This window comes from Hibiscus syriacus, unplaced genomic scaffold (assembly GCF_006381635.1).
Source record: "Hibiscus syriacus cultivar Baekdansim isolate YM2019G1 unplaced genomic scaffold, ASM638163v2 tig00000715_pilon, whole genome shotgun sequence".
NCBI classification, from domain to species: domain Eukaryota; kingdom Viridiplantae; phylum Streptophyta; class Magnoliopsida; order Malvales; family Malvaceae; genus Hibiscus; species Hibiscus syriacus.
In genome coordinates, this window is record NW_024061811.1 from 1,446,493 (window position 1) to 1,473,038 (window position 26,546).

The 26,546-nt window shown below is 36.9% G+C and overlaps 2 protein-coding genes across 2 annotated transcripts; both read right to left on the reverse strand.

Moving 5' to 3' along the window:
- Nucleotides 1–679: 679 nt before the first annotated feature.
- Nucleotides 680–7,459, reverse strand: LOC120210463. The gene is made up of 6 exons (XM_039209189.1): nt 7,437–7,459; nt 7,230–7,321; nt 7,079–7,143; nt 6,914–6,974; nt 1,361–1,454; nt 680–770 (listed from the first exon to the last, which is right to left on the reverse strand). The coding sequence occupies exons 1-6, from the start codon at nt 7,457–7,459 to the stop codon at nt 680–682; spliced, it is 426 nt and encodes a 141-aa protein (XP_039065120.1).
- An 8,907-nt stretch (nt 7,460–16,366) lies between these two features.
- On the reverse strand, nt 16,367–17,505 carry LOC120210062 (xyloglucan endotransglucosylase/hydrolase protein 9-like). The gene is made up of 4 exons (XM_039208884.1): nt 17,307–17,505; nt 17,112–17,212; nt 16,853–17,046; nt 16,367–16,766 (listed from the first exon to the last, which is right to left on the reverse strand). Exons 1-4 carry the CDS (start codon nt 17,482–17,484, stop codon nt 16,367–16,369), a joined length of 873 nt encoding a protein of 290 aa, XP_039064815.1. The 5' UTR covers nt 17,485–17,505.
- Between the last annotated feature and the right edge of the window lie 9,041 nt (nt 17,506–26,546).

The window sequence follows — 26,546 nt, forward strand, 5'->3', positions numbered from 1 at the left end:
TCCAAATTCAATTGAATAACACTGTCATCTTATGAATCAAGAAATAAAAATTATTAAAAATATATTTTTAAATAATTGAAAGACGTCCGAACTATCCATACGAAATTAGATCTTCTCAAAATCGTTTAACCATACAAATTTTAAATCTTCTAACGACAATAACAAGACCGATCCTAGATGACAATTTTTTTTTGAGCTGTTGGAAAACGTATTTAACAACATTTAATATATTTTCGTCTAAACTTCCACATAGCTTATTATATACAAGTTTGTTTCGCGTTTTTTTTTCGTTTTTATTATTTCAAATAATATTTTTTTAAATATGTTTGACATAAAATTTAATTTTTTTTAAAAAAAGTATGAAAATGTCCGAAAATTAAAAATATATAATATTATTTCTATTGTTTTTCACTGAAAGGACTTCGTAATACTAAAAAAATAAAAGAAATGTTAATTTATTTAATACTTTTTAAATATCAAATTCTTTAGCTTCTGAATTTAAATTTGATTCAAATCTACGTGTAAATTTCTCATTCACCAACGATTGTCCTAATTTACTCTCTACCATTATTTTTACTGACGTCATTTTCGATTAAGGTAATATAAATTATTTAATTTAAAAAAGAAACTAGAGTTCGAAAAACATTAAATCTGCCTCAACAACAGAATTCTGCAATTTTTAGTCTGCCTCAGTTGCAGCATTACTCTCAGCAATGTCTACATTCTCAAGCTCCGGACACGAAATATTGCCAAATGAATATCCCCTACACCTAAAAAGGAACCATTTTATAGACAGATGTCAAGAAAAGAGAGAGGGTAAAACTACCTATTTGGTGACTAATCTATTTCTTAGTTTCTGTTTTGGTCAATTAACTATTATCTTTTAAAATCATATTTAACATTACGTTTTGATTCCACTCACCGTTAAAAAATTAATGATGATATTAATGTGTAACCATAAGAAAATATCACATCAGTATTGATTAATGAGAAAATATCATATCAGCATCACCGTATGTTTTTTGTCGGCATATGATCAAAACAAAATAAAAAATTAATATTAGTATGATTTTGAAAAAAGATAATAGTTTGGTAATCAAGATAAAAAATAAATAATAGGTGAGTGGCCAAATAGATAGTTTACCCAAATAAAACACGTTGGGTCATAGTGAACTCCAGTTCTATATTGTTTGGGGTTGCCCAAAGCAATCGATTTCCTTATTTTCATATTGGTTTCGAAGAAATTGATTCAACACAAGAATTAGATAGGAGTATATATGTACTACAAATATGCATTTTTTTTTGAATGAAGTTGAGGTCGGTGTATTTACCGAATATAAGAAAACTTCCGGGTCTTAGCCTCTGGTCATTTATGAAGGTCCCATTGGTACTATTCAAGTATGTCACCAGAAGATTCCCCCCTCTCCTCTGAATACGAGCATGAACTCCCAATACTGAAAAACTCAGAGATATACACATCATTCCTAATTGAATCTGTTTTCTTCTTATAACAGTGGAAGAAAGAATGAACAATGAATGTACTGTATTATTATTCACGCAAAGAATTCAAGTAAACTCAGTTTGTATATGTATGTAAGCCCAACTAACAAAGCTACTAGAAAGAACTAAAACTGAATAACTAACTGAAGTAGTTACTCTAACACCCCCTCAAGATGGGACTGCATGAATATTAAGAAGTCCCAGCTTGGCTACAAACAAACGATACATGGGAGGTCGTAATGTCTTTGTGAAAACATCAGCTAATTGATTTGAAGAACGAACATGAAGCAGCTTCAGGAACCCATCTTTAACTTTGTCTCGCACAAAATGACAATCAATTTCGATGTGTTCCGTGCGTTCATGAAACACTTGATTGGTAGCAAGATGAACAACAGCCTGGTTATTGCAAAACAACTTCACATGAGGTATGGGAATATTAAAAGAAGAAAGCAATGAGGCTAACCAAACCAATTCATATGTAACAACAGTCATCGCACGATATTCTGTTTTACAAGACGAGCGACTAACAGTGGCCTACTTCTTGGATTTCCATGAAAGAAGAGCGTTTCCTAAATAAGTACAATACCTCAAAGTGGAATGCCTTGTATCTGGACACGAGCCATAATCCGAATCAACAAAGCACTCGGTTGTAAAGTGGAATTTGCAGGGAAGAAAGGCCAAGACCAGAAGATTGTTTGATGTACACCAAAAGATGTCTCAAAGCCAACATGTGAGGCACACAAGCAGCAGAAACAAACTGGCTTAGCAAGTGAACCGTGTACACAATGTCTGGTCTCGTATTTGTGAGATATAATAGTCTTCCTACCAGCCTCCTATACTCTTGAGAATCAGACAATGGTTCGCCATCGCTAGGATTAAGTTTTAAGGAATGCATCATGGGAGCTTCAACAGGCTTCATGCCTAGACAACCCGTGTCATCTAAGAGCTGTAAGGCATACTTCCTTTGGGACAAAGAAATACCATCTTTGTTACGAGCAACTTCAAACCCCAAGAAATAACGCAAAGGACCCAACACCTTGAGCTTGAAATACTGCTGCAGAAAAGCTTAAACCTCAGATAACTGATCCAAGTTTTTTCCAACTAAGACAATGTCATCAACGTAAACCAAGAGAGCAATAAAGTCATCACCCGAACCTTTTGTAAACAAGGAATGCTCGAATGGAGACTGCTGAAAACCAAACTTCAAAACCACACCAGAAAAGGCGGTAAACCATTGCATGGAAGCTTGGTTGAGCCCATATATAGATTTGTGTAATTTGCACACCATGCTCAAACCCTTCAGCCGAGTGTTATAACCGAGAGGTAACTTCATGTAAATCCCTCCATCTAACTCCTTTTAAAACGAGCTGAAGAAGATGCCAATCTTGAGCTACTACTAAGGTAAGTAAGAGTCGAAAAGATGCCATCTTGGCAACAGGCGAGAAGATGTCCATGTAATCAATACCTTTAATCTGCGTAAAACCTTTAGCCACTAGTCTGTCCTTGTAACAATCAACTGTTCCATCATCATTGTGTTTGATACGATAGATCCATTTGCAATCAATTAGTTGCTTCCCTTCAGGCAAAGGAACTACCGACCAGGTTTGCAAAGATTCCATGGCTTGAAGCTCTTCATGCATCGCTTCTCTCCAAGCAGGAGATTTGACTGCCTGATGGTAAAATGACGGTTCATGAGAGGAAGAAACATTGGCTCTAAAACCAGTGTATTCAGAAGACAACTTTTCCGATGATAAGCGATCTTCAAAAGGATAAGAACATGAAGGAGAAGCAACATAGCAATAATACTGTTGGAGATATGACGGCTTTTGAATCACCCAAGAAGATCGTCGAGATGGGACTTGAACCACATGATCTGTGCATGAAATTACCTCAAGAATAGCAGATTCAGCACAAGCCTGCTCCTCGACAGAACCAGGAATCATTTCAGGTACTGTCCCAGCATATTGTTGAGGAACAACGGTAGGTGTAGAAACTCCAGGCTGCTTAGAATTATGGGAGCATGCAACAGGTTCCTCCACTGAGGCATGACTTTGCTGAAAAGAAGTATCCACCAAATCATTAATAACACGTGGCAAGGAATTTAAAAAAAAAAGATCAATGGAATGATCCAAATCAATTATACTATGAAAAGGAAAAATGTGTTCATGGAACACAATATCACGATAAAGGTTAACTAAGTGGTTTCTAGCCAAGTTCCCTCAGTTTCTTTTCTAAGAGGATGTGCTGATTGGAGACCCCTCCCTTGCATATAGTTATTCTGTTCCTAAATCTAAGGGCTGTCCTGTTCTTTGCTGGCTTCCCCTCCGGTTTACTTTTTTAAGATGAACGTTGATGGAGCTGTAAGGTTTGATGGTTCGGTTGGAGGTATAGGTGACATTTTAAGATATTGAATTATTGCACTCTTCTGACTTTTTCAGAAAGTATTGGTCAAGGTCCCCCTTCAGTTGCTGAATTGAAAGCTATTAAAAGAGGCATTGAAATCTTTCTTTCTTCATTTGGGTTTCTGTTGGTAGGTTGATTGTAGAGAGTGACTGTAAGTCGGCAGTGGAGTGGATTCTGTCTCCGTCTTCGGCTCCTATTTTCTTTTCTCCTCTAGTAAAGGAGATTTTGTCACTTATTTATGAAAAGATGTCTTTAGTTAGGTTGATTCCAAGGGTTTGTAATTGTGAGGCAAATAGTTTAGCAAAGGAGGGGTTTGATTGATTGTATGGTTTCAGCTTTTTGTTTGTTTTTTTTTTATTTTGTAGTTTTTGTTCTAGGTGTAATTGTTAAGTCTTATGTACTTCTGTTCTATTAATAAATTGAGGTACTCTTTTCCTCCTTCCGCCAGTTGATTCTTTCTTTCGGGAAAGGGGCCACTATGAGGGAAGTTTTTAATGGGGCCTCCTACTTCTATAAAAAAAAAGATAAATCACAATCTTCCGAGTCTGCAAGATGTACACTTTGTAACCCTTTACACCCGATGGATAGCCAAGAAACACTACTGGTAAAGCACGAGCAGAAAATTTATCCCTATGTGACTTCAAGGTGGAAACAAAACAAAGGCACCCAAATTTCTTCAAATGACCATAATCAGGAAGGTGCCATGCAAAATCTCATAAGGAGACTTATTATCCAACTTAGGTGAAAGCAACCTGTTAATTAGATAAGTGGCAGTGAGAAGACAATCGCCCAAAAAACGGATAGGAACTATAGACCGAAAAAACAAAGCCCGAGCAACATAAAATAAGTGTTGATGCTTCCTTTCAACTGCTGAATTTTGCTGTGGTGTATCAACGCAAGAAAACTGATGTAAAATACCCAAGCTAGCAAACAAATCTGTAAATTTTAGTTCAGGTGCATTGTCAGACCGAAAACACTTAATGTCAACCCCAAACTGTCTCTTAACCATGGCAATGAACGCTGGAATAATGGAACCAACATCAGACTTATGTTGAAGCAAGTAGGTCCAAGCCGACTTTGAAAAATCATCAACCAGTGTTAAAAAAAAGTTTGGTTCGAGTACGTTGCATGTTTATAAGAGCCCCATATATCACAGTGAATCAAATCGAAGGGTTGCTTTGTCTTTGTAAAAGAATTAGGAAAAGGAAGTCGTTGTTTCTTGGCCAAAGGACAAATCTGACAAATAATCTTCTCATTAACATGTGTCAAATCCAATACATATTTAAGAAGTTGAATTACATGAGAACTAGGATGTCCTAGTTTATTATGCCAATAATAAAAACTGTTGCTAATAACGCTATTACATGAAATTTCAGCGACAAAAAGAGACAGTTTCAAAAGATAAAGTCCTTGAAGCAGCTCACATTTCCTAAGCACTCGATGCAAGTCCTGAATCAAACATTTCGTTTTGCAAAAGAGCACACTAAGATCAGAATCACGAGTCAGGGCACTAACAGACAATAGATTGAGACGAAACTCCGAAACAAATAAGACATCATGTAGCACAAAATCAGTAGACAATCAAACAATCCCAACACAACTGACTGCAATAACTGATTTATCTGGCAGAACCACCGAATCATTTAAGATAGGAGTTAAAGGCTTAAAAAGTGACCTTGAAAAACAAACGTGCTTAGAAGCACCAAAATCCAAGATCCAATAAATGGATTTCTCAAAAGATAAATTATTGATATGAGATAAGATCTCAGTCTCACCCTGCATGGCTGAATTAATCGAAGAGGAAGGAATATCACAAGAAGATGCAGCCTGAAGTTGAGTAGTGAGCATGACAATCAACTGTTGGCATTGTTGAGAAGTCAAAGCATCGGAGGGCGAAGAAAAAATTTGTTGAGAACCTTCACTAGGTGGAGCAACTACTGAATTGGTGTGAACCGAATGAACATTCTTAGGACCTGAAGAGCTAGAGGATCGAGAATAACCACGAGGATAACCATGCAGCTTATAACACTTATCTTTTATATGACAAAGCATGTTGCAATAGCTGCACTGTGGACAATTCTTGCGAGGGCCATGACTGGCTTTGAAAGCAAAAGAAGCTTCAACAACAGGATTAATATTCTTGACCGATCTTTGGTTCTCTTCTTGAACAATTAACGAGAAAACCTTCGAGATTGAAAGCAACGAATCCATCAAAAGAATCTGCCCATGAACATGACTATAAGAGTCATTCAATCCCATCAAGAACTGGAGAACTTGTTCTTGTTGTTGTTCATCAGGCATCCGACAGACCCCTCCACAAGAACAAGATAAGCAGGTGCAAATTTGCTTAATAAAAAAGAGCTCATCCCATACTATTTTCAACTGAGTATAGTAAACATCACCGATTGTTGACCTTGAACCAAATCATTCAGCCATTTTTTTAATTGAAACAATCTTGGACAATTAGATTGTTGAAATCTCTCAACAAGATCCCTCCAAAAGTCTACTGCAGTGGTATGATAAAGCAGACTTGCAGCAATGTCCTTGGAGACTGAGTTTAATATCCAATAATTCACTAGGTTGTTACCTCTGGTCCAAGCGTGAAACAATTCTAGAGATGATGGATCAGGAGCAGTGATTGAACCATCCACAAAACCTAGCTTATTCTTGGCAAAAAGTGCAAGCATCATGGATCGTTTCCAGCTGTGGAAATTATCGATTGACAATGACTATGTAACCAGAACCATTCCCGGATTATCTGATTGATGAAAATAATACGGATCGCTTCCATTATAAAAAATATCGCTCAAAGAGGAAGTCATGGCGAAACGTGATGAGAAAAGGAAACTTCTGATATCATATAAACCCAAAGAATACAAGTAAACCCAGCTTATATAAGTCTATAAACCCAACTAACAAAGCTACTAGAAAGAACTAAAACTGAATAACTAACTAACTGAAGTAGTTACTCTAACACTTCTTCTTCTTCGAAGCTAATAATACAAATTACCTGTTGCAACTGGAATCACCACATCTACCTTATCAGGGAGACGCCCAACAGTTACTTCACTCTACAAAATGAACCAAAAAAAAAACATTCTACCGATGATGCCATTTTCAATTCAAAGATACAACAATGACAATGGCAGCAGTGTTATTTTACTTTATTACTTACAGAAGCAATTTCAAACGCATCTGGCATCTGAACCCTGAACCCAATGTGTCTCGAATCTCTATCACCTGATGCATCAAAATGTATGCGATTTCTTAAACAAACAGAAACCAAAACCAAGCTACTTAACCTATAATAGCTTGAAAATCCTCACCTACAGGTTCAAGAAGCCTTTTGTCACTGATATCTGTCGCGGTATTGCTTTCGCTTTCAGAAGCATAAATAACCCCAAGATTCCTTTGTTTCCTTTGAGCTAATCACTATAGTTCTTGGAGGACTGGAAAGGGAGGAGTGAATTTGATGTAGAAAGACTGCGTTTTGAATGAAGGAAGGTGGGCAGCTGGGGAGCTTTGCACGATACAAAGATTGTGCAATCATCTCCATCTCTGCAAGAGGATTGCTATGGAATTATCCAATTCTGATTCTATTCCAAGTTCCAGTTGTTCTTTTGGATTGTGGGGATAGCAGTAAAAGGCTGTTTTCGTTAAACATGTGAAATAATTATGTGGCATCCATTTAATGCCTTGACAGTGAGATATGGATAGCAATGTTATATTTGCAGTGGATTCTTGTCCTTATAGGATGAAGTTTTCGGGTAAATTATCTTACCGTCATTAAATTATTAGTTTGATATTATTTTGACTATTGAATTAAATATGTTTTAAGGCACTAAAGTTTTAAACTAATTTCAATCAAGTCATCGGTCTTAACCGTTAATGTAATTTCTAACATGCCAGTTAAGTAAATTTATATAAAATACATTTGGCCTTCACTATCTATACATTCTAACAGTTTAATTGATAATAACATATTTGGTTCTCATTATTTATAAATTATATCAATTTAATTCTTATTTGAATTAAAAACAATTTAATTAATTTAATTAATTATTCAATGAGATGATCACACATAACACCATCATATTAAAAAAAAATTAAGAGAAATAAGATATGACAAGAGAAATCAAACATGGGTCTTAAATGGTATAAATAAGCTTCTAACTACTAAGTCAATATCAACATTTAATCATTGATTGTTGTAGATATCCGTTTTTGTCCGGATCTACAAAAATATTTTATTATACTATATATATATATATTATTATTATTATTATTATTATTTTATTATTGTAGGCCCCACACTCAACAACCCCGATTTAGTGAGATTCAGAAAACAAACAACCGTATTTGATTTATATTGAAACACTAAAACCGAAGTATTTTGAGTTCAAGTAGGACTCTAAATCTGAGCTAAAAATAAGTTTCTTTAGACTATAAATAGACTCAAGCATCAAGAGGAAAGCACACAGAGAAAAAAAGGTGGAACCAAAATCAGAAGAAGGGGCAACGATTTGGAAAAATCGAGGGAGGGAAAGCCGAAACATTTATCGACCATTTCGTGTAAAATGGAGGCTGGATTCGTGTTTCCAACATCGAGACAAAACACCCGTGAAACATAGAATCGAACGAAGACCAGAGCCCAGCGACAAACGACACTCGACCACTGCAATTCTATAGCCTCTCCCTCTTTTGAATTTGAGATAGACGAGGCATGATTTTAAAAACAAAATCTTTGATTTTTTAATGGTGCACGTGTTTTTATGATTCAAAAGAAAGATTTCATGCCTCAATCATCCAAGTTTGTTTTTATTTCAATTTGGTCTGTTCATATTTCAATTTCTCTGTTTTGTTCTTATTTTTATTTATTTATTTAGTATATATGTATGTTATGTTCATTATTATTTCCTTTTTGTCCCTTTATTTTATTTTACTCTTTTTATATATTTCTTTTATTATATTTTCTGGTATTATTTTTCTAGGTTATTTATTATTTTGTTTTATTTATTTTATTTTTATTATTTTTATTTTTATTATTTTTTTCTTTAATTTATTGTTATTATCATTTTTTTCATTCTTATGTTTTTTCCAACATTTTTAACCTTGGTATAGAAATTCCAATCGATCAAAGGTAAGTAATTCGAATCGGTTATTTTAAATTTTAAATTTTAATTTTCGCAATTAAAGACAACCGACAAATTAATTGGTACCGAAAGGGCAGTTCAAGGGTGCTAATCATTCCTTGACCGTAACCGACTCCCGAACCCGACATATCTCTGGTAAAACGCATATCAGGTAAAATGGTGTCCAATCCACCTAAATGCTCGTAAAAGTGATCGGTGGCGACTCTAACTCAATTCATTCAAGTCGAAGCACAATTCTGGGCCTAACCCGAAAGACGGCCGTGACAGCTTGGCGACTCTGCTGGGGAAAGGTAAGTGAGTTAGGCTAAGGTAATTTCCAGTTGTTTTTTTAACGAAAATGGTAAATTTAAATTTTAAGGTAACATTTCGATTCTTATTGCTTACTTTTAATTATATTTTTGAGTAAATAGTTGCACTAACCGTTTTCTAATAATTTAATGCTCATAAACTTGTTTTTTTTCATCTAAGGCTCTATACCCGAGCTCCGAACCCGTTTTAAGTGGGGGTGAAAGTGACGCATTCGTGTGACTTTATTCACTGTATGGGCCTAGCAAGTAACCTTCGAGATTCATATACCTTATGTCTTCGTGTGAATTTATTCTCCGTATGGGCATAAGGGAATGTTTCCTCCCGAGTTTAACTTAGTCCACACAAGCTTGTAATGAGCTTAGGACTAAGGGACTGACAAGCCCAAGGGGGGACCAACAAGGAGAACTCGGGTACCTCTTTTGAACCTAAACGTGAGAGTACAGGGAATTAGAGCCCACCCCAAAACTCATTCCAAACCCTAGGCTGCTTGAATTATTTCCTGGTTTACCTTCTGTTCAAAGCATGCGAACTAGACAAATATGCGGTTAGAATTTGTTTGAAATTAGCATGCAGGATAGAGATCTTGTTCGGGTAGGAATAATAAGCATGTGAAGTAGATATCATGTGTGCTAGGACTTTTATTTTCATTACTGTTTTGATTATTATCCTTACCTCACTAACTCTTTTTATTTTTTTTTATTTTTATTTTCATCATTTGTATCATTTAAAAGAGGTGTTGATCCACCAAAAACATGTTCGTTAAACATGAATAATCTATATTAATAGACAAAGGGGTTATAATACAAAGAGATGAAAAGCTTAGAAATCCAGCCGTGGTCAAAGAATACTCCGAGGCAAAGGTTGCCGAAGCAAGACGAGAAAAGGTTATTGACTTGGAGAGCTCCTTCAAAGACAACAGACCATTGTTAACGAATTTAACAAACAAGCAGATAAACTTCGGATAGTTCTTATCGATTGAGGGCTCTAATGACGCCTTCGTTAGGAACAAGCTTAGCAAAGAGTGAAAGCCAAAGATACAGTCATTCGAGATTTTTTTGACAAGCAAGCTCGTCACTTAAACAGTTTAGCCAGAGAAGCCGGAACAGTTCGACGGGGCATTCAACTAGTGACAAAAAAAGACTGAAGAAGAATCAACTTGTCAGAGGCTATTCGAGATCTATACCATCAAAATGTTTTTTGTCTCTTCAAATGTAACACTTTTGTCCCCAATGAGGATTATTTATAATAAAAGATACATTTTCGGATCAATGCCTTGAACATTTCATGCATTTTTGCATTTACATTTCTTTTTTAAGCATTTTCATAAACATGAAATTAAGTCATGGAGGATTCGATGAAGTGGTCCTAATCACGTGACACCACATGGAAGCGAGATTTTAACAATTAAAAAAACTGAAATCAATGCAGTGGGAGCCTGATAAGCTGATTATAGGACAAAGCCTACCATGATGATCTGAGAACAAAATCCCTATATCCTAAGGCCTACGATGTTGAAGCTGTGTGCAGTTACTACATAGAAAGCTTCAGAAACTCCTCAAAGAACTATAAGGCACCGAAGCGCAAGATCCAAAATCTGATGGATTCAGGGGCATAGACAGCCGAAGAAGGGGGCATTGCATATACCATTTGCACTTAGAGCATTATTTTGTTTGAACACGTCTTTGATCTTTCATGTTTGCTTAATCTTTTAAACGATTGAATTTGTGCTACCTTCTAAGGTGGAATAATTGAACAAATTTTAATCTTTAGTTCTTCAAAAATATTAAATGAATTAAGGATTTTTTTTAATTCTTCAAGAATTATAGATTTTTGACATATGGCAAGATTAAACCATTCTTATTATGTCTCAAATCCCAAAATAAAATACATTGATTCTTTACCTAAAATAATTCATGATCATTGCCACAATACCAAATTTTGACATTACCACCCTTTGAAACTTTTAAACCTTTCTTTGAGTCAATAAAGTCACAGCACTGTCTTTTTAGACTCAAAATTGACTTTTTTATACCACTAAGACCTAAGGCATTGAGTTGTTCATTTGAACATGAGACTTCTTCTAACTCAGGGCATTTCGTAGGGAGCCTGAACATTAAGACATGTCGAGACCAAGAAGAAGAAAGAAGAATTCATTCGAAATAATTCTATCATGCATTAATTACACTGTTTTCATATAAATGAATTTAATCCTGAAAATCTATCCCCCTAAGGATACTTCTTCTGTGAAAACTTCCATGTATGAAATGATGAACGACTTTATTTCTTTATCCCTTCTCAACAGGAGAAAATATATATCCCTTGTGTCCCCTTTTGAGCCTATAGTATTTTTTTTCTGATTCAACCCTAACCAAGGATCACCCTCCACACTGAGGGCAAGGTGGAAGATATCAATCCAAAGGAGATACCAACTGCCAAGTGCGAAAATCCAATCAGAACAAAAAAAAAGAGAAAAAACAAAGGAAAAAGCAAAGAACAAATAAAAAAAGAGAAACAAGAACAAGGAAAAAAGTGAAAAAAGAATACAAGACGCATATGCAAAGATTCACTCGATTCAAATGATGTGTCGAGATTCAAATTATGAGATTGATCAAGCACAATCATTCCAGAATCACTTCACTCGAAGATCATGGAACATCTAGAGAAAATCAAGAGAAACACATACGAGTAGATTCAAATTGAGCAAGACATGATTGAAGGCATTATAATGAATTGATCTTTGGTTTAATACGCTGAAACACTTGTTTGGGTCTATTTATCATTTTCTTTCATAACCATGAACCATGGCCTACATTACGTGCCTTAAAAGTCCCTTATAATCATACATGGATTTCTAAACAGAATAGACTATCTTCATATTTCATCCCGCCTGTCAGGATTAATCTTTATTTGCAATTTTTTTTAAAATCTTTAATGCATGATAGAGAAAAATAATAAAGGGGGTTCAAGACGAAAATTCTGAAACCAAAGGAGGATTCGAGTTGAAAACCTAAAAATACGGCTCTAATATAAAAATTATGCAGCTGAGGCGATCACACAAATTCCTTGATAAGGCATCGCATAATCCGAGTATGACCACAAAGGTTGGGAGTCGAAGAACACTTCCAGTAGAGGAGCATGCAAGCTACCCCATCAAACCTTTGAGCATCAAATAAATAAAAAAGCCAAACACAATAACCTGAGACTTTTATCATTTCCTTACTTAACCATTTCCCAAAGATAAATTTGATCTTGACACTTGTCAAATAACTATAATTTATTGAAGGATTAACCATGTAATTAATTCTTTGATATCCAATGAACTCTAGTTTTATGATTCGTCTCAATTATAAAACCAAGAAAGGGGCAATATTTTTAAAACTTTTGATCAAACATTTTTCAAAACTCTTCTAATTGATATTTTCAGATCTCAAAAAAGAAGAAGAAGAAAAACAGTTTTCAAACAAGATAATCTCTCTAGAGTGGATCTTGGTAAATGACATGTGGCTCTCAGACACAAAACTCATGCTTAGAATAAATGTTGAAACAAGAAATGAGGAATAATGGGGGCATCTTTGAAGATTCAACATCAAATGTTGAGGCATTTTCGGAGATCCAACATCGAATATTGGGGCATCTTTGGAGATTCAACATCCATATGTGAAATGACCAGATCTTCTGAAGGTATTCCTCCACATGCAAGACCAGCATACAAAAATGAGGCTCCACAGAATTAGTTCATGTTGATGCATCTTAGACATACTTAAGAGCATCACATTTATCATACATAATTTTTTGAAGCTTTTAGAGTCAAGTTTCAACCTCAAGATGAAAGATACTCGATTCAAAAGCACATTCAGTACTTGATGGTGGTTGCTCAACTTCACAGCGAATGGGCGACTATCAACAAACAACTTTCCAGTTTCATTCACAGTCAATTTCAACTTTACAGTGAAGGATATTCGACTCAACAAACAAGTTTTCAGTTTCATTCAGAGTCAATTTCAACTTCATAACGAAGGATATTGGACTTGAAAGAACACAAGATTGGATTTCAACTTCAAAATGAATGATATCCAATTCAAAGCTCAACTTCACAACGAAGGGGCAACCATTTGTTGACAAATCCAAGCTTCGTTCAGAGTCATTTTCAACTTCACAGTAAAAGATATTTAGAAGTATGGATTTTAACTTCACAATGAAGGACATCCAATTAAAATCTCAATTTCACAGCGAAGGAGCCATCCATAATTTCAACTTCACGAAGAATGATATCGTGCCCGATAAAGTGATTTATCGTCACAACAAACATGTCATCCACATATTTGACTTTCTTAAGTCAACGATTGGAGATTCTGAAAAGATTTCTTTAACATGCAGGAACAAGCATATTATCAATCGCATTTGAGATTGTTTCTCTCGAAACAAGGGGTCATCTCGCTTGAGACTAATTTACTCAAAACAAAGTTTTGTCTCTTTAGATAGTTTCCCTTGAAACAAATTTTGTCTCTCTTGAGGCAGTTTCCCTTGAAACAAAATCTTTGAATATGTTTTCCTTGAAACAAATTTCATCTCCCTTGAGACAGTTTCTTTTGGAACTAAGTTTTGTCTCTCTTGAGATAGTTTCTCTTTAAATAAATTTTGTCTCTCTTGAGATAGTTTCCCTTGAAACAAAGTTTTGTCTCTCTTGAAACACCAACCTTTGAATATGTTTCTCTTGAAACACAAAAAACCTTAGAAATCGTTTCTCTTGAAACACAAAAAAAACTTTGAAAATGTTTCTCTTGAAACACAAAAGACCTTCGAGTTCGACTACGCTCAGCTCTAAGGCACATCATTTGCAGCATAACTCAAGGCTAGAAGGGTTATCTGTCAACGAAGACCTTCGAGTTCGATTACGCTCAGCTCCAAGGCACATTATTTGCAACATAGCTCAAGGCAAGAAGGGCTATTTGCCAACAAAAAACCTTCGAGTTCGACTACGCTCAGCTCGAAGGCGCATCATTTACAGCATAACTCAAGGCTAGAAGGGTTATCTATCAGCAAATACCTTTGAGTTCGACTCTACTCAGCTCAAAGGCACAATCATTTGCAGCATATCTCAAGGCAAGAAGGGCTATCTTCCAAAGACCCTCAAGTTCGATTCCATTCAGCTCGAAGGCGTATCAACTGCGTTGCATCAGCAAGGAACTACTTTCTGGTTAAATTTTTACACCCAGGTCTTTAAATCGAGAAGAATACCAAGGTCGACCAAGATTGGCAACAAAGAGTCACTTTCCGATTCACCCACGATTTCAACTTCAAGAAGAAGGATATCGTGCCCAATGGATCGACTTAGTGTCACAACAAACACTATCGAGTCTCAAATCAAAGAGAACAAACAAAAACTGGTTGTCTTTTTCATATTTGCCCTATTCTTGTTAACATAAAAATGTGCAAAGAGGGGCAGCTGTAGACACCTGTTTTTGTCCGGGTCTACAAAAACATTTTATTATACTATATATATATTTATTATTATTATTATTAATATTTTATTATTTTATTATTTTTGTAGGCCCTACACTCAACAACCCTGATTTAATGAAATTCAGAAAACAAACCAACATATTTGAGTCCTATTGAAACACTAAAACCAGAGCATTTTGAGTCCAAGTAAGACTCTAAATCTGAGCTAAAAATAGGTTTCTTTAGACTATAAATAGACTCAAGCATCAAGAGGAAAGCACATAGAGAGAAAAAGGTGGAACCAAAATCAGAAGAAGGGGCAACGATTTGGAAAAATCGAGGAAGGGAAAGCCGAAACATTTATTGGCCATTTCGTGTAAAATGGAGGTTGGATTCGTGTTTCCAACATCGAGACAAAACACCCCGTGAAACATATAATCGAACGAAGACCAGAGCCCAGCGGCAGACAACATTCGACCACTGCAATTCTAGAGCCTCTCCCTCTTTTGAATTTAAGATAGACGAGGCATGGTTTTAAAAACCAAAACTTTGGTTTTTTAATGTTGCACGTGTTTTTATGATTCAAAAGGGAGATTTCATGCCTGAATCATCCAAGTTTGTTTTTATTTCAATTTGGTCCGTTCATATTTCAATTTCTCTGTTTTGTTCTTATTTTTATTTATTTATTTTGTATATATGTATGTTATTTTCATTATTATTTCCTTTTTGCACCTTTATTTTATTTTACTTTTTTTATATATTTATTTTATTATATTTTTAGTATTATTTTTCTGGGTTATTTATTATTTTGTTTTATTTATTTTATTTTATTTTTACTTTTACTTTTACTTTTACTTTTATTATTTTTTATTGATTTATTGTTATTATCATTTTTTTCATTCTTATGTTTTTTCCAACATTTTTGACCTCGGTATAGAAATTCCAATCGATCAAAGGTAAGTAATTCGAATAGGATATTTTAAATTTTAATTTTAATTTTTAATTTTCGCAATTAAAGACAACCGACAATTTAATTGGTACTGAAAGGGTGGTTCAAGGGTGATAATCCTTCATTGACCGTAACCGACTCCCGAACCTAACATATCTCTGGTAAAACACAGATCAGGTAAAATGGTATCCGATCCGCCTAAATGCTCGTAAAAGTGATCGGTGACGACTCTAACTCAATTCATTCAAGTCAAAGCCCAATTCCGAGCCCAACCCGAAAGACGGCCGCGACAATTGTAAAATATTTATATACATTTTAAATTATATATTATCGACAGATGAAAATGGAGAAAATAAAGACGAGAGAAAGAGTCAAAACTAGGACATGAAGGAGTATGGACGTGGCTAATCATTAACTAAACTCAAATTCTAATTTATATGTTAACTTCTCTAGCATCGTGGAGTCATAATTTGTGAGCAATTGAGGGTGGTGATTCTTCAACAAATGTAGCACTTGGAATTTTTACCGAGTTTGAGATTTGAGTTAGCCAAACTTGGGTTTCGGGTTTATTTGATATTATTAAGAATTTGTGAAATGCTGCTTAGTAATTTTAAGCGATACACTCCCTTGGCAACTCAGTGAATCGGGTTGTGTCTTTACAATAGTCATACACCAAATGCCTTCTCCGAACCCATTTAAGTTGATGGCTCCTATGCCTGTTTAACCCATGGAAGGCTGGCTTATCCCACCAGAACCGGCCGAGTTTGCCACATTGGGCCCAAATATCTTCTGTTTCCGACAACATTTCACAAGCATCGTTGATGAAAGAACGAAACGTTGAGACGAAGGGAGCATGGGTCCAGTTGGTCTTCACTCGACCTCCTTGCGTGGCCCAATCATCGGCATTCCACACCGACCCCCGGATGCTCATTGCTTGGTTTCTTGGAAACGGCACACCGTTTTCTTCTTTGTTAGTGAAAACCCGTATGGGAATTCTATCGACAAGAAACCTGTTTAAATGAGAAAAATACGATGTTGTAAATACAAGAAACAACTTCGATTCCCAGCTCAAGTTAAAAGTTTGGTGCCTGCTTACACGATGCAATGACGATTCCAGAAAAAAGAGTACGTATGGAAATCAAGTGTGGGATCAAACCAAAGAGCATGTCTTTGCTCTCGATTGCCGGTGCCATTGACGTAAATATTAGTTTGAACAAGGTACGGCTCACCCGATACATTGCCGAGAAACTCGAAGTCCAGTTCGTCATGATTAGGCCCTTCCGACGACATCTGCATTTTCCCATTGTTAAATTTCTCCAACATTTTGTTAATTTACTCGTAAATATTAATCTTACATAAAACGCAGTGACGGTTCCAGCTGAGTCTCCTTCAATTAGTTTGATCTGCACACTTGCTTGCCCAAACAAATATTTCTTCCTAGATTCAAATCCACAACCTAAAGCCAATCAAATCACCATTTGATGACTACAATACACAAAACGCTAATAACCCAGAGCATATATATAGAAGCTGAGAAAGCTTGGGTTTACCTGAAATATTGTCCAGAGTTAACTTTATCTGGTCTCCTTCTGAGATAATATGAAGAGGAGCCCAGTTGAACTGGAAGACTTCACTAAAGTTAGCACATGCTGCTAAGTCTAAACTCACTGAATAAAATCCCAGCAAAAATATTGCAATCTCAAGCAGCTGAGATATATTTGAAGTCATATTTTAGCAATGGATTTTCACCACAACTCCAAACCTAAAAGCTCAACTCAAAGCACCAAGACAAATGCATATATATATGGATATAGCCCACAGTTTGTGATCGGCCCCATCATGTGAGTCTGACGAAATGGAAAGAAAGTGAAAGGTAGTGGTGAGAGGGAGGTTGATGGCCACATCAGCGGCCACTTTGGAGCGGCGCCTTTAACGAAGGGGATGGGAAAATCCATTAGATTAGTAGAAATGAGAGAATAAAATGAGTTGTCATCAACTTTCTTACAGTTAGTGCTGTAAATTTAGCACTGCAATCGGCCTAAAAACAAATTAAACAATGTATATATGGGTGGTTTATAAAGTGGCTTACCCGGGAAAAACAAGTAAAGAAATATATTATAGCTAGTCTGAAACTAGATCACTTTGGCGTTATGGTATACTTAAACTCCTAACAAAGTTTTCCATAGTTGATTATCTTATATCTTCAATTAGTGACAAATAAAATATTCGAGTTAAATATATTTTGATAGAACTAATTTTATAAAATTAGATGATTGCACTGATCAAGTGATCTCAGTTATTAAGGGATTGTTATTATTTCTTGATGTCTCAGATTCGAGCATCACATATGAAAGAGTATGAGCGTTCATTGTGAGTCTTTGAATAAATATTACAAAGTGAGATATTAACACTATCATTCCTATTAATGTTTCTACCCCATAATTGGATAGCAACGGACTCTTGAATAGGGTGGAACATGTCATCAAAAGATCTTGAGCAGCCTTGAAATAACCTTTTATTCCTCTCCTCTTATATAGTGTAAGTAAAAGTAGTCCAAGCTAGCTTTATGATAGCAGTGAGCAAGGATTTACCTTTCCAAGAAGCCCAAGCCCAAGCTAGATGATTGTCCCAAGAGCATAATCCTCTCCGAAAGCCATTGAGGTTCAAAACAACATCCCATAAAGAACTAGACAAAGCGCAGTGAAGGAATAAGTGATTTCTAGTTTCCAATGAGTCATTGCGAAGCATACATTTATCATCAATATCAAACCCCATTCATAACAGCATGTCCTTAGTTGGAAGTATGTTTAAAAAAGCCATTCAAGTAATAATACTAAACTTAGGGATATGAAGTGGAAAATGTCCGCTATTTGTGAGTACTAATTACGGATGCGGAATTATGTGCAAGTATACACAATCAAACAAGTAATACAATGATGAGTGAGTATCGTTCTCCACAGGGATTGGGGGAAATCAAATAAGTTTGTCACGACACTTTACTTTGTCACTTAAGTAAAGTTAGTGATGGTATTTGCAAATTAAAATGCTGTGGCAAAATGAATTTATATTGTGGAAATTGTCTGATGGTAATATGGTAACAAATGTATATGATATGGCAAATTAAATTATGCTGAGTGCAAACAAATAAAAATGTAAAGGCAAAATAAACTGTAAATACTGGATTTGCTTATAAGGACTTTAGACTCATCACACGAAAAGCTACTATGGGAATGAATGATAGGAGTTACTTAGGAAAATCTAAGTCTACTTCTCAGAATGGTCTTACTTCTATGCCTTATCTGCCCGGCAGAGTTTACTAAGGGTGCCCTATGCTATCTCTAGTAAGGGACTCGACAGATTGAAGATGCCCTGGCAAAACCGATTGGCATGAACCCCTACAGTGATCCTATTGGTCCAGATAACAAGATATGTCTCAGCAATACCTTTTTGCAGCAACATTAACATCTAACCTATCGCTCATGCACAACTCCTTTTAGTCGAATGAAATCCTAGCCTTATCTCTAAGGTGGATTAGGCCTAGTTACTATCTATAACCCCTTGCTTATGTAGTTCCTCCATAGTTTCTCTCGAATACTAAGAATGTGCTACTTAGACATTCTCTCGAACACTAAGTAATCTCCTAAGGAACGACTACTCTCGTAGCTCCTACAACCTTAAGGCGCTAAGCTTCATAAACAAAACATAATATAACATAGAAAAATAACCATTCATTAAAGCAAACCTTAAATATCCAAAATAAACTCCCACCAAATAGGATTAGTTCATGGTGGGATTCGAAATAAGCAAGCACAAAGCAAGTTAATTCATTCCTTACAACCCAAATAATAAATAACGAAAGCAAAAAGCAAAGAGAATGAGGAAAAGCCTTCGACGTGTACTGCCGAAGCTTCTCTCGGCCACCACAAACTGTCCCAACGATCTAGCTCCTCTCGGACGCCTAGCTCGCCACTCCCTCTAGCTTGTCAGCGGAGGAATGCCACGGAAAAAATGATTGACGGAAAAGAAAGAGAACTTTTTCTCACAATTTTTAGGCTCTTGGCGGCTGTCTAAAAATCTCCTAGTCTTCTAAAAAAATCAGGCTTCATCTCCTATTTATAGGGGAGAATGAACCTACGGTTTTGTGTTAAAATTACACTAGCACCCTAAAGTTCATTCCTTTTATGCGAGAGTCGATGCAAAGATGATAACTTGCCCCTCCATTATGGCTGATTGCAGAAAGCAATTTTTATGCCATGACAGCTGGCTCTTACTAAAAATATATTATTTGACTTTTTCTGCCCATAAATGCTGTCTGAGATGTCGCGGCAATCACATTTTGCTCAGTAGTCTCATCATGTCATGGAAATTCCCTTTTTCTTATCTTTTCTTCCAAATCCTGCACATCATTAAACAAAACACATTCCTCATAACGCAACATAGATTACAAAATAAAATGCCGTGGCAAACAAAATTTCACTACATGCAACTATATACTCCTAAATGCATCTATATGATCCTATATGAGCTCTTAGACAGTCAATAACTAAAGTGAAAAAGTCCAAAATATGACCTTTTTACGGAGTTATCACACCCCCAAACTTAAGCTATTGCTTGTCCTCAAACAATGGATAGTATTAAGCAAAATAAAAATACCATGGCAGGTTCAGAAGCAGAATAGTAATATGGGATAGAATTTCAGCCCTCAGAACATTTGGCTTCAACATGCTAGACTAGTTTGAGAAATCAAGTACTGTCCCCTAGGGAAAGATTCTTTGTGTGAGTGTGTGCGTGTTTGTATCAAGTCCATGCTTAACAAACCTAAAAATTTTCTACGCAAGTTTTCTTGTTTTGCCACGACATTTACAATTTTTACTCCCACATTGTTTTCTTTTACTTTTTTCTTTTTTTTACACTGCTACGAGGGAAGTCAACCCATCACACCTACCATCTCACACTCTAGGTGAAAAGGAGCATACCTTCCACCCCGAGCTAGTCAAGTAGAGTCATCCCGTGACTACTTTCATTCACTCGTATACCATAGCTGCCATTTATTTATTTGTAGTTTCCAGGAAATGCCATGGCATAGCGGAGTGTCCCTCTACAGATATGCCGAAGCATTATTCACAACTTCATTTTTTTTCTTTTTTTTACAAAGTGAGGTTTTCATCGTTTATGCCAAGACATGCAAGAGTTCTCTTATAAAAAATTTCTAAGTTCCTTAAGCATGAAAAACATACAATCGTGTATTCAAAGGTTTCAAAGAAATAAGTCCTAGAGTTGGTTCTATCATCCTCAACAGTCATGTATATTCAATCCTAGCCATCAAGAATTCATCATCATCGGGCATCCTTAATTTATTCCAGAAAACCAATTCAACCACTTACTAATGTCATGTCATATTCATTATACTAATACTATCATGCAATGATTTAAGAACCCTACCTCCCCCAAACTTGAGAGAAGCATTGTCCTCAATGCTTACTAAAAACTAAGTAAAATTAAACTAAATGCTATGAAATGCAAGGTACATTGACTTCATGCTTGTAGTGGTGCGACGTGTGCGCTTTTGAAATTTTGTGGGGCTGAAGTGTTTAGAATCTGATGCTGGTACGGTTGAAATTTGGATAGACCCTAATCTTGCAAAGAAAAATAAAATATCCAATTAAAAGGAAACTGAATAAAAACAATAACAAAATAAGCATTTATTTATGCACATGAGTAAAACTAAAATGTCACGACATCCTTAAGATGTTGAGCCGGTATCAACTTCATGCAAGAGAAGTACAGTCTTGTCATGCAATGGTGAGACTCCTTGGTAAGCCTTCAGGCACTGTCCATTGACTTTAAAGATGGACCCATCGTCCATGTTCTTGATATCAACAGCGCCATACGGGTAAACATGGTGGACTTCGAATGGTCCCGACCAACGTGACTTTAATTTGCCCGGGAAGAGTTTGAGCCTAGTGCTAAACAACAACACTTTTTGGCCCACATGAAAATGTCGTGGCAAAAGCATTTTGTCATGCCACTTCTTGTTTTTTTCCTTGTAGAGCTTGGCATTTTCATATACTTGCGCTTGAAACTCCTCCACTTCATTCATATCGAGCAATCGTTTCTCCCCAACGAGTTGCACGTCGAAGTTTAGCTTCTTTATCGCCCAGTATGCCTTGTGTTCTAGCTCAACTGGTAGGTGGCATGCTTTTCCATATACCATCTTGAAGGGTGACATTCCCAAAGGTGTTTTAAATGACGTCCGGTATGCCCAGAGTGCTTCATCGAGTTTTGGGGACCAACCTTTCCTTTGTGGGTTCACCATCTTCTCGAGAATCTGCTTGACTTAACGGTTGGACACTTCAGCTTGCCCATTTGTTTGTGGGTGATATGTCGTGGCAATTTTATGTCGCACTCCGTATTTCTGTAATGCCTTGGCAATTAGCTTGTTATCAAAGTGGGTACCCTCGTCACTGATGATGGCTCTCGGCACTCCAAATCGAGTAAATATATTCTTGTGAATGAACTTGAGTACCGTCTTAGAGTCATTCCTCGGTGTGACAATAGCTTGAACCCACTTAGACACATAGTCCACCGCAAGCAATATATATAAGTCTCCAAAAGACGATGGGAATAGTCCCATAAAATCAATGCCCCAAACATCAAAATGCTCTATCTCCAAAATATTTTACAGCGGCATTTCGTGTCGTTTGGAAATATTCCCAGTGCGTTGGCATCTATCGCATGCTTTGCAAAATTCATGGGCATCTTTAAATAGTGATGGCCAGGAGAAGCCTGATTAGAGGACCTTGGCAGCACTCCTCGCACCTCCAAAATGCCCTCAACAGGGTGTTGTGTAGCAGTGGTGTAAGATATCACGTTGCTCTTCTTCTGGGATACACCGTCAAATCATTTGATCGGTATATTATTTGAACAAGTACGACTTGTCTCAAAAATAGAACTTGGCATGATGCAAAAACTTCTTCTTGCCATGACTGTTCAATTCATAAAGAAAAACACCACTAACAAGAAAATTAACAATGTCAGCGTACCACGGAATTGCCGTAACATATAAAATTTTCTCATCAGGGAATTCTTCCTTAATATAAAAAATGTCAGGGCATTCTGAGATATTTTCTAGCCTAGATAAATGGTCTGCAACATGGTTTTCAGTACATTTCCTATCGATTACATCTAAGTCGAACTTCTGCAATAGTAATATCCACCTAATAATTCTAGGCTTGGCATCTTTCTTGTTCACTAAGTATTTTATAGCTGAGTGATTGGTGTGAACTATGAATTTGGTGCCTATCAAGTATGGCCTAAACTTGTCAAATGCAAATACCACGTCAAGTAATTTTTTCTCAGTGGTAGTATAGTTCAATTGTTCCTCATTCAAGGTACGGCTAGCATAGTAAATGACATGGAAAATTTTACCTCTTCATTGCCCAAGCACAGCTCCCACGGAAAAATCACTTGCATCACACATCAACTCAAATGGCGATGTCTAATCTGGGGGAACCACAATCGATGCAGAGATAAGTCTTTGCTTCAGCTCTTTGAATGCGCCATGACATTTCTGATCGAACATGAACGGCTGGTTCTATTGATGCAGGGTGTACAAGGGCTTGGATATTGTGGACAAGTCCTTGATGAATCGTCTATAAAATCCAGCATGTCCAAGGAAACTCCGAATGCCCTTGACAGAATTTGGTGAGGGTAACTTCTCGATCAACTCGATCTTTGTTTTGTCCACCTCAATGCCCTTCACAAAAATTTTATGGCCAAGAACAATGCCCTCGGTCACTATGAAGTGGTATTTTTCCCAGTTCAGCACGAGATTGGCCTCATCGTATTGCTTCAGTACCTTTGCCAAATTACCGAGGCATTTTTGAAAATCATCTCCAGAAATAGAAAAATCATCCATAAAAATTTCCAGAAAGTCCTCAACCATGTTTGAAAATATGGCTTGCATGCAGCGCTAAAAAGTTGTCGGGGCATTACAGAGCCCAAAAGGCATTCTTTGAAAAGCATACGTGCCATAGGGACACATGAATTTTATCTTCTCTTGGTCCTTCAGTGCGATGACAATCTGATTATACCCCGAGTATCCATCCAAGAAACAATAAAATACCTTGCCAGCAAGTCGATCCAGCATTTGATCAATGAACGACAAAGGGAAGTGATCCTTCTTGGTGGCCTTATTGAGCTTGCGGTAGTCCATGCAAATCCGCCACACGGTGACAGTACGTGTAGGTAGCAACTCATTGTCTTCGCTTGCCACCACAGTCGTACCTCCTTTACTTGGCACACATTGGATGGGACTCACCCAAGAACTATTCGAAATGGGGTAAATCACTCCAGCGTCAAGCCATTTGAGAATCTATTTCATCACGACTTGCTTCATGATTGGATTTAATCTTTTCTATGGCTCTATGGATTTGCCATGGCATTCTTCCAGAAGGATTTTGTTCATGCAGATTGTTGGACTTATTTCCTTCAAATCTGCCATCGTCCATCCTAACGCTTTCTTATGTTGTGACAAAACACTTAACAAACTAGATTCTTGGTTAGGAGTAAGGGCAGAGGAAATAATCACAGGCAAAGTTTCATTACTACCCAGATAAGCATATTTAAGATGATGTGGCAAATTCTTAAGTTCTAGGGTAGGAGCATACTGTAATGAGGGCTTGGGAGGAACAAACTCATCAAAATTCAAAGGTTCAAAATACGTACCTGGGCTAGCTTTAAGGAAGCTAGCCTGCTATTCCTCGGATGAAAAATCATTAGGCTCTCCGACCTCTAAGTCTTCCAATAGCCCCTCATCAGGTCCCAACTGAATGAAATTGTCATGGCAAAATTGATATGCTTCTTTTGTAATTACTGTATCCACTTTAAAAATACTTTGGCATTCTTCAGAATCATCCATGTACTTGAAAGATCGGAAGAAGTTCACAGTGACATGTTGATCGGCCACTCGCATAGTCAGCTCTCCCCTCTTGCAGTCTATGAGAATACGATCGGTTGCTAAGAAGGGTCTCCCCAAGATGATAGGTGTTGTGGCATCGACCTTACAGTCCAGAATCAGAAAATCAACAGGAAAAATAAACTTGTCAACCCGCACGATGGCATCTTTAATTCACCCTTTAGGACGCACATGTGAACGATCGGCTAATTGCAAGATGACGGATATGGGTCTCGCATTTCCTATCCCAAACTTTACGAAAATTGACTTAGGCATCAAGTTCACACTTGAGCCAATGTCACATAGTGCATTCCCAAAAAATTTGTTTCCTATCAAATATGGGATGATAAAACTACCTGGATCATGTCTCTTCAGTGGCAGCTTGCTTAAGAATGAGCAAAATTCTTTTACCGTGGCAATTATCTCGTACTGATCAACCTTTCTTTTCTTGGTCACAATCTCCTTGAGGAACTTAGCATATGTAGGCATTTGTTCCATAGCCTCCAGAAAAGGAACATTGATTTGAAGTTGACTCAGAATGTCAACAAACTTCTTGAATTGAATATCCTCGTTATGCTTCTTCAGTCTTTACGGAAAATGGGGCGGGGGTCTGGTTTCCTGTACTGACGGGGTACGAACAGAAGTTGCCTTGGCATTTTTATTTGCCCCCTCAGTTTCTTTACTTGACGAACCCTCGGCCTTATCATCTTCCTCTGGTGTTTATTCCGGCACTTCTTGATCAGCTTGCACAGTTACAGGGGGTAAATCATCCTTTGGTATTCCCCCAAACTTATCTTCGACATTAATTTGTGTACCACTTCGGAGTGTTAGCACACTGAACTATTCTTTGCCATGAGGTTTTGTGACTTCAGTATCACTCGATAGATGTCCTGATTTGTGTTCTTGTAATGCCGCAGTAATCTGACCAACCTGACTCTCCAATTCCCTCAACGATGAACTATGGCTCTGAAGCAGGGCTCATTGGTTTTTGATGGAGGTCGCATGTTCTTGCAGCATTGTCTTCGTTGTTGCTATGAACTCTTGCATTGTGGCCTCCAAAGAACTGGTGTTAGATGAAGATGGTCCTCCCCTGTTAGAATTATGCCATGGCATATTCGATTGATAACCCTGGGAGTTATTGAAATTCTGCTGCCGAACTGGTTGATGAGTATTGTTGGTTCCTTGGTTTCCCCACGAAAAGTTTGGATGATGACGCCAACCCGGATTATATGTATTGGAATAGGGGTTGTTGTTGCCTCGGTTGAAGTTGCCTACAAAGTTGATGGATTCTTGATTGGTCGGGCAGTCACTCTCATTGTGATTGTCGTGGCATAATAAACATGTTGAATGGGCTGCCTTCACTTCTCTCACCTCATTTAGCCTTTGCAAGTTCTTCAACATGTTGGTCATAGCAGTAAGTTGGGCAGACATCGAATCTTTAAAATCTAGCTCGAAAGCTCCATGAGATTTTCGCCCAACTCCAAGCCTTGTGGATGGAAACTGATAATCATTGGTGGCAATCCTATCCAGAATGTCAAATGCTTCTGCTGGTGATTTTTCAAGTAACGTCCCATTTGCCGAGGCATCTAGCATCATCCTCGTGGACGTATTAACTCCATTGTAGAACATCACCACTTGCATCCAATATTGAAAACCATAATTCGAACATTTGTGAAGCAATCCTTTGTATCAATCCCAACACTCATACATCGACTCGTCATTAGCTTGACGAAAAGAAGTAATGTCGTTCCTCAGTTGGGTGTTAATGTTTGGAGGATTATACCGCAGTAAATATTTTTTTGCACAGATAAGTCCACGACTCCATTGAACCCGT